Source organism: Rhinolophus sinicus, linkage group LG06, assembly GCF_036562045.2.
Source record: "Rhinolophus sinicus isolate RSC01 linkage group LG06, ASM3656204v1, whole genome shotgun sequence".
In the NCBI taxonomy this organism is placed as follows: domain Eukaryota; kingdom Metazoa; phylum Chordata; class Mammalia; order Chiroptera; family Rhinolophidae; genus Rhinolophus; species Rhinolophus sinicus.
The window spans coordinates 160,053,651-160,069,475 of record NC_133756.1 but is presented as its reverse complement, the minus strand read 5'-3'; the positions used below and the strand labels follow the sequence as shown (position 1 = coordinate 160,069,475).

General features: G+C 51.0%; 1 protein-coding gene across 4 annotated transcripts; it reads left to right on the top strand.

Moving 5' to 3' along the window:
* The first annotated feature begins 8,999 nt into the window (after window positions 1–8,999).
* BATF2 (basic leucine zipper ATF-like transcription factor 2) lies at window positions 9,000–15,561 on the top strand. 4 transcript variants are annotated; one of them, XM_074336647.1, is made up of 3 exons: window positions 9,000–9,207; window positions 10,559–10,693; window positions 13,698–15,561. In XM_074336647.1, exons 1-3 carry the CDS (start codon window positions 9,169–9,171, stop codon window positions 14,379–14,381), a joined length of 858 nt encoding a protein of 285 aa, XP_074192748.1. In that variant the 5' UTR covers window positions 9,000–9,168; the 3' UTR covers window positions 14,382–15,561. The 4 variants fall into 4 exon arrangements, with proteins under 4 accessions (XP_074192748.1, XP_019593155.2, XP_019593156.2 ...); XM_019737596.2 differs by having other exon boundaries at window positions 9,003–9,207; window positions 10,556–10,693; XM_019737597.2 differs by lacking the exon at window positions 9,000–9,207 and having other exon boundaries at window positions 9,217–10,693; window positions 13,701–15,561.
* The last annotated feature ends 264 nt before the right edge of the window (window positions 15,562–15,825 follow it).

Below are 15,825 nucleotides of genomic sequence, written 5' to 3'. Positions count from 1 at the left end.
AGAGGACTGTTTCCTTTTTGGAGATGTGATAGTGGAGTCCAGAGAATGAAGGAGCTGGGACAGCAATTTAAACTCAGATCTGGTGAACTGGAAAGTGCACTGTTTTCCCGGCCTTCAGTGGGGATCAGTTACCTGAGCTGCGGTACGTGTGTGTGTGTGTGGGGGTTCCATGAAACCTTTGAGAAAGGAGAGGTGGAGCTATAACGTGCTTGCTTGGAAAGATGTCCATGCCAAATTAAGTGAACTTCAATACCATTATAATTTTTTAAATGACAATAACCCACTAAACAATGTTCTTCAAACTATGGGATGCAGCCCATTCAGGAGATTGTGAAATTAGTGTCACAAATACGTTGAATCATATGTAATCGCCCATGTTGACTACTAAGATATCAGTTTCATTGTGTCCAACCTAGTAGCACCAGCAAAAATTAAATAGAATGAACAGAACAGAAAGCATTGCTGCCTTTGCCCATTAAGTAAAAGTTTATAGTGTTTGTTGAAATGTGTTTCAGATATTTATATGGATGTATGTACTTCTCAACTAAGAGTCACAGTCACAAAAATTTGAAAATCACTGCCATTCAACTGATACTTCTGGAACAGGTTTGAGTGGGACTTAAAATTATTACCTGAAGCACTTCTGGATTGTTTTACTTTACTAATTGCCATGAACATTGAAATCCTTGTTTTAATGTCAGGCTTCCGGCCCTGCCCAGTTCCAAGCAGTTATTGCGGCTTCTCTGGGTCCACATAGTAGAATTATGATGAATATCAACTGAAAAATCAACCTGGAAGCTCTGTAAAATAGTAGGAGACCAGGAAGTAGCTGTTTTGAATAATAATTGCATGTAGCTAAAAATGGGGGGAGGAGAAGAGGGGCTTTTAAAGACAAGTGTACGTAGGAGCCTACTGGCAGGCAGTATTTTCATTTGCCTTCTGGAAAGAAGGAAAGGGTGCTCTTAAGGAAATAAAATCTCTAGGGAATATGTTTGGAAGAAAACTGGGAAAGAAGATCTCTAGAGCTGTAGTTATATATAGCTATGAATATATATATTCATGAGAAAGAATCGTGAAATTAAAATACCCAAATCCTGAGAGCTGTGAAACCTGCTTTTGAAGGGAGAGTTTCTTAGGGCTAAGTAAGTGGATTGTAACTTGATGGAGTTCTAGATGCCTTTTATTTATTTTTTTATTATTATTTTTTAACTTTTTAAATTTATTCTAAGTGTGCTTTTCCGTGACCCATCAGCTCCAAGTCAAGTAGTTGTTTCAATCTAGTTGTGGAGGGTGCAGCTCACAGTGGCCCATGTGGGAATTGAACCCATTACCTTGTTGTTAAGAGCACCGCGCTTTAACCAACCAACTGAGCTAACCGGCTGCCCCCTGGATGCCTTTTAAAGAGGTGTGTTACCCAATGTCTGGGGAAGAAAATTTGGCATTCTAGTTTTGATTTTAAGAGATATAGCGTTTTTGATCCATCCATACACTTCATGTATTACCTTTTTAATCATAAAAGAAAAATAACAAAACTCTTTTTATCCTGGACTACAACAAAGAAAGCCAGGGGAAAAGAATGTGCAGCCAAATCCCTGAAATGGCAACTGCATATAGACCCCAGTTCTGCCCTGGCTTGCTCTAGTGCTCCCACGCCATCTCCTTGTAGGCGTTAAGAATCCAAGGGTGGCCCTGTCCCCACTTGGTGCATACAATGAGCAGGCCACAGCTGAATGCTTCAAAGAGCAAGTCAGAGTGTTCAAGCATCTTCCTTATAGGTTTCAACCCAGCTGCCTGGAGTGGGTGGCAGATGAGGTGTCCTCTCCAACTTCCAGATAACAAAATGAGCTCTTCCTCACACCCCTGTCATCCATCCAAGGACACGTGACATCTCCAGTCTTTTTCAGAACCTGAGGAGTGGGGGAAGGATTTGGAAATCTGATCTCTTCCAATAACACGTCCATGTTCACCTCCCCTGTGCCTGTGGCATCCTCCACAGGCTGCTCGATGCTTCCTGCCACTACAGGGCAAGATGGGGGAATGAGGAGGGAGTAGTTGCTGAGCCTTCACTCAGCAACCTGAGAGCCAGGTACCCTCTTATCTCCACCTGACAGATGAGCCAGGAGCTCCACTCACCTAGATGGCTAAAGCAGCCTCTCACCATTCCTCTTCCCCAAGGCAGAGGGACCTTTCTAACCGGTGCACCAATCTTGTCCCTTCTCCGCTTAAAGCCCTTGGCTGTGTGCTGTCCGCTGGCTGCTCCCTGTATCTTTCAGAGTCGGAGCCCGAGTTCTCCAGTGGCCAATGAGGACCTGCATGAATTGTGTTTGCAACTCTCTACCCGGAGTGCCTGCTTCTCTTCCCATCCCTTATCAGCCCTCCAACCCACCAGCGCGTTCCTACTCCCCCTAATCCATACCTCCCTGCTACCTCCCTCTCTTCAATGCTTTGCTCAAATGTCCAATATCCCCCCAAAAAATTATTGTTCCAATATCTCAGTGAGGCCCAGTCCTGACCACCCTATTTAAAGTTGAAACCACTAATCCCCCATCCACATTCCCCAAATCCTTTATTTTGGTTTATATTCATTCCCCCATGACACGTAAGGCCTTCTACTAGCCTGTGTAGTTCCCTTAATTGATTACATGTATTCTCCCCGTCCCTACTAGAATGGTAGCTCCGCAAGGGCTGGGATTTGCATCCGCCCCCAAGCCCCATCTTCACTGGTGCTTTAATGTGGGTCAGCAGTCCTTCCCACGCTGACCCACAGCAGGTTTCTGCCTCAGATGTGAACATCCCTGCCCTTCTAACAGCCCTGTGTCCCTGTTACTTCCACTCCAGGGCCAGGAGACACTGGCTGGATGGGCGAGGAGTGTGTGGTCTCTGCCACCTCCTTGCATTTGGCTAAGTCCCCTCCTCTCGCTGACCCTCAGACAATCTCTAGAATCCTTTGCTCTTGGCACAGTCCTTGGGCTTGGCTGGCCATGGCAAGCATTCTTTTGTCTCTTGCTTGGATTTACTGGCCACGCTGGGTTGGGCTTTATTCCCCAGCCCACCCCAGCCCACCAGGACCTTGCTCGTGACCCTGGTTGACCACTTCCCTACACCGGCCTCCAAGTGGGGCCTTCCTACCTCTCAGAGCTCTTACGGGAAGTGGCCCCGAAGAGAAGAAGGGAGAGAGCAGTTAGAGGAGTGGAAAAACTCCCTCAAAAGCCAGGGTGACAGTCCTTTCTGGTGTCCAGGATCTCAGCAGGGTGCCCAGCCTGGGCTTCTCTGCCATTCATAGCAGACCGTGGGAATGTGACATAAGGGAGGCCCAGCCAGGGACCCTGGACAAGAAAGAGCTCACTGGTGACTGCTTTCTATGTGCAGTTTCAGTTGTCATGACAACCCTGCCAAAGCAAAAGTATTATCCCCAGTTTACAGACAAGAAAACTGAGGCTCAGAGAAACCAAGAGTCTTGTTCAAGGTCACACAGATAGAAGTGGCAAAGCAGGGATTTGAACCCAAACCTGTCTGGGACATGGGCCACCTGGGAAAATCCAGGAACTGTGGTCACCGCTGTCACATCCTACAGAGCTCTGGGAGGCTTGCGGACTCTTGGACACTCAGCTGTTTATTTTTTACACTCCCTGCCCACTTCTAAAAGTTTGAGTCAGCTTCCTGGAAAGATGTTTGTGTTAGTGGAATTGCAGACACTCAGAAGCACAAAGCTTTGGAGGTGACAGCTCCTGCCAAGCAGTGATGGTGTACTTCATGAGGCCCCATGAAGTTACCCAGTTTCTGGGAGGCCTGGCTATTTGTGGATTCCAGCTTTAATGAGCACTCGCAAGGTGTCATGCTGAAGTGAGTCAGTCCTTTCCTCCCTGTGCCCTGGGGAGTCCCCACAAAGTCCGTGCCCCCAGTCTCTGCCCAGCATTCAGTTCTCTTGGAAATGCCTCCTCAGCAAGCCTTTGCTTTCCTGCCCACAGGTCCCTGTGAAGTAAAGAGAGAGAGCTGGGCTTGGTGTCAGATGCACACGGGGCATTGAGTTCGTCCCACCTGGGAACGTGACTCAGCCAAGGGATGTACCTCCAAGTGGCAGCTTCCTCCTTTCTGAATCTGAGCCACGTTGGTGGCATTAACCCAGCATTGGTTACCCCTTTCCTACCAGTAGCACCCCAATACCCTTTGGGAGTTACCCTTTCATCACCCCTGGTCCTTATGGTTAAGATGAGGCTGACCCTATCTAGGGTGGGCCTGGGACCTGGTCTTGCCTATCTCACCTTTATCTCCTGCACACAGTGACTCATGTCGCTGTGAATTAGCCACACAACTCAAAGGGCCTGGGCCCTTTGTTGGAACTACAGTAGTACCTCGGTATCAAGCGGGGTGGCAGGCGGGGTCTCTAGTCCCGCTCCCCACACAAGAACGCAGGATGTGGCTAGGCCAAAAAGGAATACCCACGGAGCCATAGAGAGGGGAGTCATACCACTGTAGTCTCACTGGCGGCTGGATTGGAGACACAGGAGCAGGAGCCACACGATCCGCAACCCGCCGTCCACTTGTCTCTGCCAACCAACCTCACTTGCTAGCTGCAATCCGCCTCTCTGCAATCGGTAATCCACACTCCGCCACGCCACGCCATGCCACGCCACGCCACGCCACGCCACGCCACGCCACGCCACGACGCCACACCGCCACGCCACACCTTGCTAGCTTAGCTACAGCAGTTATATCAGTGGCTAATGGCTAACTGGTAATAGCCGATGGCCAACTGGTTACAGCTGATGACCATCTACTACCCAAGCCAGCACCTTTCCACGTGAGGCCGAGAGCCTGGAAACTGCACTCCTGGCTCTGTCCCCACACTCGGTTTTCAAATGTCTCCGTTGACAAACATTTTGGTTTACGAATGCCGTAAATTTTATGGATCTATGGTATCAGTAGATAGTAAAATTCACGCTAAATTGCTGTTGATTTTAAAGGTCCGGAACGGATTAATCCATTTTGCATTACTTTCTATGGGGAAACCGCGCCTTGGTTTTGAACGTTTCAGAACTCGAACAGTCTTTCGGAATGGATTACACTGGAAAACCGAGGTACCATTGTATTGAGAAAGTGGCAAGGGATACGCCCCTGTCCTGGGGCAGCTAAGCTGATGTTACTGGTGACCATCTTACTACGTGAGTGGTCCCTGCCTGAGGATGTAGCCAGCCCAAAGCAGAGCAGATCGGGTGAGACACTGCTCCTGATGACTTTGTTTGTGCTTCATGATCCAGCCGTGCCTGAAGCTGGTGCACTTTAGACTTGTTAGTTATTAAACTTCAGGTAGATCGTTTATAAAACTAAGAATTCAGAGAACCCTAGTTTCCCCTCTCTTATTGAGATTCCTTTGTATGATTGAGAAATTTTGAGCAATTCACACCAAATATTAAGTGCTGCTTCTTACACATGGATGCAATCATTAACTTCTCTTTTTTTCGTTACAAAGATACTTCGTTAGGAAAAACTCATCCCTGTTCTTATACTCCTCCATTTTTTCTTAAAATTAATAATATTGAAGTAAAATACAAGCCTATTGTGATGTAAACAAAAAATTCATCAGGTGTTTATTGAGTGCTTTTGTTAAAATTTTAACAGAGGTTTGTGTGAGCTGCTTTGTGCCAGGCACTGTTCTAAACCCTTTACATATATCACTTCATCAAATCCTTACATTATTATCCCCATTTTACAGATGAGGCATAAAGAAGTTAAGTGACTTGCCCAGGATCAAGTTCCAGGTTTGGGATTGAGCCCACCCACTCCTTCTCTGGAAAGCCTTCTCTGGTCTCCCCAACATGAAGTGCCCGCTGTGGCCCTTACCCTCCTGCCTGCCAGTCATGTGCCCTGCATGAGGCCCACACCCTGCTGGGTTGTAAACTCGTCCCAGCTGAGGCTTAGCTCCCATGCTGGTCCGTCCACAGTTGCAAGTGGAAAGTCAATAGGTTCGTAGCCTCAGCCTCACCAGCAACCACCTGGCCTCTTTCTCTGCTATCCATTGTCTGAAGCTCCTTTGAGGTGCCCTTAGGAGACCAGGCCTCAAATGAGGGGTGCACATGCTAGAGGACTTAGAAAGAAGGGCCTCATCCCTGGGCATCTGGAGACCCCTAGCATCTCTCCAATCCCAGGAGGTGTGGGAAGGGATTGGGACAGGGCATCAGGGCATCCTAATTTCTCCCACACCAGCCGTGTGACTGTCCCTTCCCTGTGCCTCAGTTTCCTCAATGGTAAAATGAGGGGGTTGGTTAGAGATAGTCCCCGAAGAACCCAGGGCAGGTCCTGTGGGAATGAATAAAGCAGAGCTTTCTTTACTCATCCAGGAAGCTTTTGGGGTTCTCGGATGGCAAGCTGCCTGCTGGACGTCATGTATTCATTAGTTGAGCACCTACTATGTGGAGGCAGTGTTTGAGGCACCGAGGATACTTTACAGAGTAAGACAGGTTGTGGTTCTGCTGCTCCGGAGCTCATTCTGTAGCTCTGGTTTTGGGCGGCCTCCGAGCCTTCACTTACCAGGGCTGTAGGCTTTGAACCAGGCCCTTCCATACTGGGTATGGGTGGAGGAGGACTGAGGGCTTGTGGAGAGAGGCATGTCCTCCCTCCAGCTCTGCCCCCTCCTGCCAGGCAACCTTGCCTCTCAGGCATGGGCGTCCTCACCTTCTAAGTGAGAAGTTGCACTGGACGGCCTCGCAGCCTATTCTGCCAGCCGGGGAGGGAGTCCACCTCCGCGGGGAAGGTTTGCACAGCCACTCATGGTTAATCATTACCCACGCCATGTCCATCCCTCCCTGCCACTCCTCAGGGATATCAAGCCATAAACACTGCCTTCTTTGGTCTTCCTCCAGGGCTGAGGCCTTCTGGGAGGGGCCACAGGTACACTTGCTGATGAAACCGGGGTCTGGAGAGGGGAAGACTGGGGTCCAGGTCTGGGGCTGGGGGCTGGGGTGGGGACAGTCAGGCCCTAACCACCCACTTCAAGATGTTTTTTCTTGGTTACATCATGCATGTGGCTCCCTGTAGAGCTCATGGACTGGCTTAATGAGCCCCTAGGTGCCTCAGGCAAGATGCCCAGCCCTCTTGGTTTCTGGGAAACAAAAGTAATTCGGAGAAATCGGGCAGCCTCACTATATGGGGTGCCCCTACTTCATCCTGACTCCCAGGTCCCTCACAAGCAAGGAGGGCCAGGCCCAGCTGTCATGCCCAATCCCACACACCCAGGCATTTTAAATTATGAACCTGCATTAATCCTACGTTCCCACAAACCTTAGGAACAGGAATGGATTCTAGCCAAATAATACTTTCCAATATGCAAAGAACTTTCTTCTCTTCCCCCTCTTTTCCATCTTTAAGACAACTTTGTAAAATAGGTATGATTTCTGCCCAGCAAATATATGAGAACACTGAGGCTCCAGGTGTTAGATAAATCTGGTGAGTAGAGTGTCAGGTGTTAGAGTCAAGTTTTCTGACTAAAGCTGAGACTGGTTTTATGCCCAATTCTAGGCTGAGCAGAGGATAATTATTCTACTACTCCTCTCATGACAGACATCACTAATCAATCATGGCCTGGCAGACATTGCTAATCAATTGCCGTGCTTTTTCTAATAAGCTCAAAGGCAGCTGTGAACTTCTCAGCACAGTACCCCAGGACAGCATCACCAGAACATCAAATCCACAGCATTTGCCATTCTTTCGATCCCACACTATCAGTCTTGAGCCCTGAGGACTCAGGTCCAACCCAGACCTAGATGCTCTAGTCACCAGACCACGTGCAGTCTCTTGGACAGGAGTTAGTGTCCCCTCCATCTCCCACACATATCCCTTCTAAGCATGGTCTCTCTTGGAGATACAACCATCATGCAGGTTTGCCTAGGGCTTCTGGGTTTGCTTGGTCTTTAATAGAAGTTTGTTGTTGTTTTTTTGAAGTTTTTTTTTTAATGAAACATTTCAGGGATACCCCAAAGTATAGATCGTAACATTATCACACAGAACTGTGTTCCCACGGTTTAAGCAACAAAACACCACAGACACAACTGAAGTCCCTGTTGTGTCCCCCTCAGCTTATCTCTCCAAATTGTGTTTCTCATTCCCATGCGTATTTGTATGCTTTTATCACATTGAAATATCCATATTATTAAACCTTACAGACATTACATTGTTCAGATCTTGTTGCCGCTTCTTACTTTCATACATTTGGATGTTACAGATTTACAGCCATAATGGTGAGAGCAGCGTTGACCCTTCCACCTTATCACAACTGTGGATATCTATTGAGCCTTTACTGTGCACCAGGCATGGTTTCAGGTGCCTTATCTGCCTTAACTCCTTTAATCTTCATGACAAAATTGTTTTTATCCCCACTTTACAGATTTGGAAACAGTGGCACAGAAAGGTGAAATCACGTATCCGGGTCACATAGCTTGGAAGCTGTGCTCCTGACTGCTAGACATTACTCTTTCTACTGCCGTGTGGCCTGTTGAATGGAAACACAGTAATTGACCCATCTGTTCTCCTAAGTAAAAGCCATTGCTTATTTTTGCCTCAATGTTGGTCTCAGAGGGCTTGGGGTGTTATGTTATCTTGCTTGGTTCCTACATTAAGCCTGTGAGTGGATATTTGTATCACCCCCAACACCCTTTACAGATGAGGAAACTAAAGGTCAGAGAGGGTGAACCACCTTTTCAAAGCTGCACAGCTCCAATGTGCTGTGGTTTGGGGTGGGTTATGAACCTGATCTCCTAATATTCCAGAACCCAGAGGCTCTCCCTATCTTCTATGAGCCCTTGGTACCTCACTGCCTTTCCTTCTTGGTTCTGTCCCTGGCAGCCTGCCCTCGTGCCCCCAGAATACCCTCCCCACACCTGGCCTTCGGTCTCCCCTCCTCTGGCCACCCTCCACCGTCCTCCTCCCAGAGAAGGGGCCCAACCGGAAGGCCAGTTCATACTAGGAAATTCCAGCCACGTGAGCTAACCCGAGCCAGGGATTCTGAGCAGCCGGTGGCTTTAGAAGAAACTGAAACTTGGCTTGCTGGGGGTGGAGTGGTCACTGGGGTTTTAAAGAGCCACCACTTCCTTGGATCCCCAGAGGGCACTGGGAGGTCATAGCAGCTGAGGGACACCCTGAACCAGATGTGAGCCTCTGCCCCCTGCCCAAGCCATGCACCTCTGCGGGGGTGAAGGGCCCCTGACTGGGACGGTGAGTACAGGAAACCAGGGACGGGGGAGGAGAAAGGGAATATGCCCGAGGGTCCCCGGGGCCCAGGCGGGGAGCATGTGGTCAGAGCATCTCATCCCAGCTCTGTACGAATGGGCTGTGTGACCATGGGCTTCACATACCCCCTCTCTGGGCTTCAGTTTCGTCAAGGATTGGAAAGAGGGCTTTCCAGCTCTCATTTACAGATCCAGCCTCCAGGTTAGAACTTGACCTCTGAATACTGCTGTCTCCTAACCCACCTGTTCTCCCCTCACTGCCCTTCATGTACCCTGTCTTCCCTCCCCAAATTCTCCAGCATTGTTCCCCTTGGAGGCCCTGCCCCTTTCCCAGGACCCAGGTACCAGAGGCTACCCCCTTCGCTCACTGCTGGTCTTTCTCTCAAGCTCCAGTCTCCTGGGACCCCCAGCACCTGGAATGGGCCTGCTGTGGCCATGGACCCAGGAGCGTGGCATCCTCAGCCAGGGAGCTCAGAGTCTTGCCCGAGCTCTTTACAACGCCCTGCCCAGAGAGGCCTATGAGAGGGGAGGCTGGATTGCGGGGTCTCCAACATTCCCTCTTGCCTGACCTTCCAAAGTTCCTGGGCATATTGAGTTAGATCCCTAACATGGGGTTGGGGGTCTGGGAAGAGTCACAGCTGTGGAGTCCACTCTTCCATCAGAACTGACTTCGTGCATTCATTCTAGGTTGCTGCCCCACTAGAATGTGAGCAACTTGAGGGCAGGGAGTTTTGCCTGTTTTGTTCACTGCTGTGTCCTCCTAGCGCAGTGCCTGGCACACAGTAGCTGCTCAATAGCTATTTGTTGAGTAGGTGAATATCAGCTTTGGGCTTGAGTCGGGCATGGGCTCGTTGGAGCAGAGTCAGACCCCAGCTCTGCCCTCACAGGTGGAACTCATAGCTAGGAAAATCAAAACCTTGACCTTGACCATGCAAATAATAACGATGGGAACATCAGCGGCTGAACTTTATTATATTAACCCCTGGCTCTGGGCTGGCCCTGGGCTGTCTGCTTTATGGTCTGTGAGGAAGTTACTCCATTGAATGGATGAGGTGGCTGGGCTCAGAGAAGTGAGTGACTTGCCCGGAGTGACTCAGCTGGTAAGGAGAGCGTGAGTGTGAAGTCAGGTCCCTCTGAGTTGGAGTCCCAGGCTCCCAGCTTCCTCACTTGTCCTCCCCCAATATGAGATGTCATCAGGACATCGGATGAGGCTGGCATGCCAATGACACGTCCTGTGCCTGTGATGGGGTGTGTGGACTCCTAGGGAGCCAGAGATGGCTTCTGGGAGAAAGGGACCTTCGGGGACTGGATTCAGGAATGTCACGGCTTTACAGAAGGTCAGGACGGAGGGCACAAGCCCCTGCCAGGACCCAGAGGAGCATCAGAGGCAGCTGAAGAAGAAACAGAAGAATCGGACATCTGCCCAGCGCAGCCGGCAGAAGCACACAGACAAGGCAGACGCCTTGCACCAGGTGGGAGATGCTTCCCTCCGTGATCCTGCCTGCACTCACCTGGCCCAGTGGCCTCTTCTCCATCTGCCTAGGAATGGTTCCCCCTACACCGCTGTGTGTTCCCTGGTGACTGGGTTTGGGAGGAAGGAAGGGCTCTGCCACTAAGATTTGGAAATTCCTGGGTATTGAGTACAAACTGTGTGCCAGATACATGCTGGGTTCCAGGGACAAAAGGTGCATCCACAGCTGGCCCTGCCTTCTAGCAGCCCCCAATCTAGGGCGAGGAGACAGGAAGTAGAGGCAAACTGGGAGAATCCAGCACAGCAACCAGCTGAGGCACTCATTAAAATGTGGATCCCCGCCCCAGGCCCCACCTCAGGAGGCTGGGATGGGGCTCAGGGAGCTACACTGTGATTACTCACCCTGCCTCTCAGGGTTCTGATGTGGGTGGCCAAGACCACACTTTGAGAAACTCTGGTTCAGGGATAAGATGCGCTGGCTTTAGAGTCCCAGCTGTGGCACTCATTAGCTGCAAGTCCTGCTGAGCTTCACTGTCCCCATCTGAAAACGGACAAAAATTCCTGCCCCCTGGCAGGATCCATGTGGAAACTAAAGAAGGCAAAGGAGCCCAGTGGGGCAGGGGAGGGCTGCCCCTGCACTTGCCTCTTGACCTTGGATGGTAACTTGACCTTGGACGGTAACCTGACCCTTGCAGCCTTCCCTTCTTCCTCTGTGCAGAGAGAAAGGACAACTAACAGTTCAGTCCCAGGGGGGAAATTAAGCCCTGGGCTCAGGACCTGGCCCTTGGGAGGGCTGCGCTCACGTTAGTTTTAGTGATGAGTAAGACTCACAGCTCTCTGCACCCAAAGGCCCTACGCTCTCTGCAACGCCCAAGCCCACCTGTGCGCCTTCCTCTCCTAATACCCCACACCCTGTTCTCCCCGGGCCTTCTCTGGCCAAGCTCAGCCAGCCTCAAAGGCTCTGCCCTTGCTGTTCCCTCTGTCCTCAGACAGCAGTCCAGTTAGGTCCTCACCTCCTTCCTGTTGTTTGGTTTAAATGTCACCTCCTTAGAGGGGCCTTTCTAAACCATCTGATCTAAAGAGCCGTCTCCTTATTACTCTGCTTTATGTTTCTTGTTAGCACTGACCTATTTAGATGTTCATTGCTTATCTCCCTTGCCAGACGGTAAGCAACATGAGGGCAGGGAACCACTGTTTCCTGATGTTTTCCCCACCTCCTGGCACCGTGTCTGACAGAGACAAGGGACTCAGTAATTTTCTGTGGAGAGAACGACAGAGTCAGAATTAAGTGTTCTGGGAACACATAGCGGGCAAGGACAGGTAGTAGCCTCAAGACGATATAGAGACAAAGTCTGAGCTGGTCTTGAAGGGTAAATGGTTTTCCAAAGGGATGGAGGTAAGAAGAGGCATTGCAGGCAAACAAAATCACGCTGGCATGGGCGTGAGGGAGAGCACCCTGTAGATGGCGCAAGAGTGAGGACTAATGCCAGGATGGCACTTCCTGCATGCATTTATTTATTTATTCATTCGTTCCGGAAATGCCTATTGAGTATCTTCTGTGTGACAGTCATAGTTCTAAGCATTGGAGATACAGCCATGGGCACAGCAGACAAAAGGCCAGCCCACCCTCCTCAGGGTTTATATTTTCATGGGGGAGCCGGGCAGACAAATAAATCATCCAGGAGGTGTTTGGGATGTCAGATAGTGATAGTGCTACGGGGAAAAACAAAGTAGGGAAGAGGGAAAGGAACTGGGCCCTCCTGACTAGGGGAGCCCTCCCTGATCAGGGAACATTTGAGCAGCCTGAAGGGAGCAAATGAATGAATGAGTGAGTGAATGAATGAATGAATGAATGAGTGAGAAGTGATCCAATTTCTGGGGGGTGAATTGAAGCCCTTGGAGGGTTTAGGTAAAGGGTGACCTAATGACACATTTTTAAAATGTCACTCCACATGCAGAGACCAGCCTGGGATGGGCTGCTGGTGGCTTTGAGGTCTGTCAGAACTTTGACTCTATGGCGTAAGCAACATTTTTATGTAAAATGCCCTTACAGCTTCTTTTAAAAAGTGTCCACAAAGGGTGGGGTGAGGGAGGGAATCAAAGGAAGTCATTCAGCCTCACGAACTGTGGAAATAGAGTTCTTTCTGCATTTCCCACCATTGTGGTCATCATAAATAGTTGCTTAGACCTGCACATTGATTTTTGTCCCTGTGGGTTCTCAGAACCCAGCGTCCAGCAGGACAGAACCTTACACATGTTGACTCAGGGACGCCAGATAGAACACACCCGTGTGACTAACCTGCAAAACAGGACCTGGGCCCCTCCCACAGTGCCTCAGTGGGCAAGTGCGTGGTGCTGGGGAGTCTGGCAGGGCTCTGAGCAGCGTAGAGGTGTCCAGGACAGTAGGACACCTAAGCTGCCGTGAGCAATCCATGTCAGGATTAGCCCAAGGGAGGGGGTTCCTGGAAGAGTGTCCAGGCAGAGGAGACAGGAAATGTTTCAAGGAAGCAGAGTCCATCTGAGGGACAGGAAGTGGGGGGAGCAGAGAAGTCAGAGAGATAATGCTGGAGGTGTAAGCTGGGGTCACCGCACACAGGGAGTCACAGGAGCCTTTAAAAGGCTTTAATGTTTGGTTCACGACACAGTTGCCCAATGGTTCTTCTGGGCCAAGAGAACAGGGTGGTGTGTGTGGGGGGGCCCAGTTAGGAGGCTGGTGGTGCTCCTGGGTGAGTGGAGATCACAGGCTGGTAGAGACCACTGGCTCAGAGGATGGAGAGCAGGCACATCTCGGCCCCCGTAGGAGGTAGAATGGGGGAGCCTTGCTGCTGGTTGTGGACAGCTGTCCAGAGAGTAGCCCAGGGCCCCCCGCTTGGACATTTGCATGGTGGTGGTATCTTTCCCCTAAGCCGAGGACCCTGAGAGGTGGGGGAGGGAAAACAGCGTTCGTGCTGAGCCTCTAGTGCTGGCTGACATCCCCCTCCCTGCCCATCTGCTTCTCCCTCCAGCAGCATGAGTCGCTGGAGAAACACAACCACGCCCTGCGGAAGGAGATCCAGGGCCTGCAGGCTGAGCTGGCATGGTGGAGCCGGACCCTGCACATGCATGAGCGCCTGTGCCTCATGGACCGTGCCTCCTGTTTGGCTCCTTTGCCCCCTGGCAGCTGGGGCCAGGCCAAGCGGCCCCTGGACCCAGTGCCCCATGGACAACATGGCTGCCAGGAACAATCGGGTTTCTTCCAGACCCCAGTCTGCTCCCCCTCATCTCAGCAACTCTCTCCAGATCAAGAGCCTCATGGTTCCCCTGGCCTCTTCCTGTCCCCTCTGCCTTCACTGTCCCTTAGCTCTACTACAATCACAGCACCCCCTGCCCAACTATCCCCCAACCCTGTTCAATCTGCTTCACCTTCTGACTCCAGCCGACTGAGTCCTTCCTCCATGCTCAATGCCCTGCTGCTTAGCCCCCCAGCCCAACCTGCCCCCCCAGAGCCCCTTGGGCCAGAGCACCTCGCCAGGGGGAAGCTGGAGTCTTCACTCCACAGTCCCTCAGCTGCTCTGGGGCTGGTCTGTCTGCAGGACAAGGAACCCACACCTGCGTTCTCAGCAGCAGATCAGCAAGGGCTGGGTGTAGGTCTTAGCCCGCACCCCCTCCTGGCCTTCCCCCTGCTCTCTTCTGCTCAAGTCTACTTCTAACCCGGTCCCCTGGAACTGGGCTCGTGCCTCCCTTGGGCTCAGGAAGCAGCCTCATCAAACAAGCATCTCCTCCTCTGCCACCGGAGGCTGCCCTTCTGGGCTGACCAGCTGGCCCAGCATTTCACCAGGAAAAGGAAGCCATCGCTGCGTGCCTGTCACTCTACCTGGCCCTGTCACCACCACTATTTTATTTCAACTTCATGTTCATCCCACACAATCCAGATTATCACTCCACTTGTTCAGATAAGGCGACAGAGACTCAGAGAAGCCAAGTGACTTGTCCAAAGTCACACAGCCTTTCTTGGGACCTGAAACACCAGCATCACTCCTCCTCCTCCTGGTAGGATCCTGGCCCAGGAGCCTGAGGGGCTGAAGTCCTAGGTGCTGAGGGTATAAGCGCTGGGAGCAGGGAGGTGCTTTCCCTTTTACTTTGTGAGTCCCAGGGCCACAGAGCCCTACAATTTCTGAAATTTCTCCCTAACTAGGGACAGTCTAGAGTCCAAACCTGGGTGGGGAGAGGCCAGGTGGGAGCTCAGAAGAAGGCTTTTTCTTCCCCTCGCAGAGTTTTCAGTTTCAGAAACTGAGCCTGTGGGTGGGAATTGGGAAGAAACAGTCTCCCTGGGATTTCTATAAGAGGGCTGCCTGTAGCCCTACCAAGACCTGGGGAGATTCTGCAGGGTCAGCCCTCCAGACTATTCCCACATAGCTCCACACCGAGGCCACGGGGGACATGAGAGCCACCATGGCTTGCACCAAAGGCCAGAGGAAAGAATGAGGAAAGCGCCAGGTGCAAGGTTATGTTTAAGCAAGTGCTGGACCTGAACCTGGCAGTAGTGAAACCTCTGTCATCTCCAGTACCACCCTCATCCCTGTGCAGCCCCCACGCCCTCATTGACCTTGGGCCCCCCTAATCATTGCTCTTTGGTCTGATGGCAGCTGAAGGAGCCGGGGCCCCGGACCAGGCTGGAGCTCAGCTGCAGTGTCTGCTCCAAGCGGGGAGGGTCTCATTCAGACTCAGGACAAGCACTGCAAGGGGCCCGAGATGAAAAGATCCAACTTTTCGCCCAAATTTTTCACACACATGTAGCAGACACTGTGCTAGTGTTTGACACACTCCAGGATGCTAAACACAAATCTCGACACATATGCTATGGTAAATAAAAGTGTTTTCTGACTCTTTTTTGCTTTGGCCAGTTCAAAGCTCTGCTTGTACTCTGTACTGTTGAAACCAAAGGGCCTTTGAAAGAAGAGGGGGAAAAAAAAACAAAGAAAGAAAGAAGAGGGGATAGTCTAAAATCTTAGAGGTGGGCACTCCTTCATGGACCTCCTAGTCTAACCCCCCTCCCATATTGCAGATGAGGAAACTGTGGCCCAGAGATGGGATGGACTTGCCAAGGGGCACACAGCAAGAGTAGGTGTGCTGTTCACAGAGCTGTGGATAGCA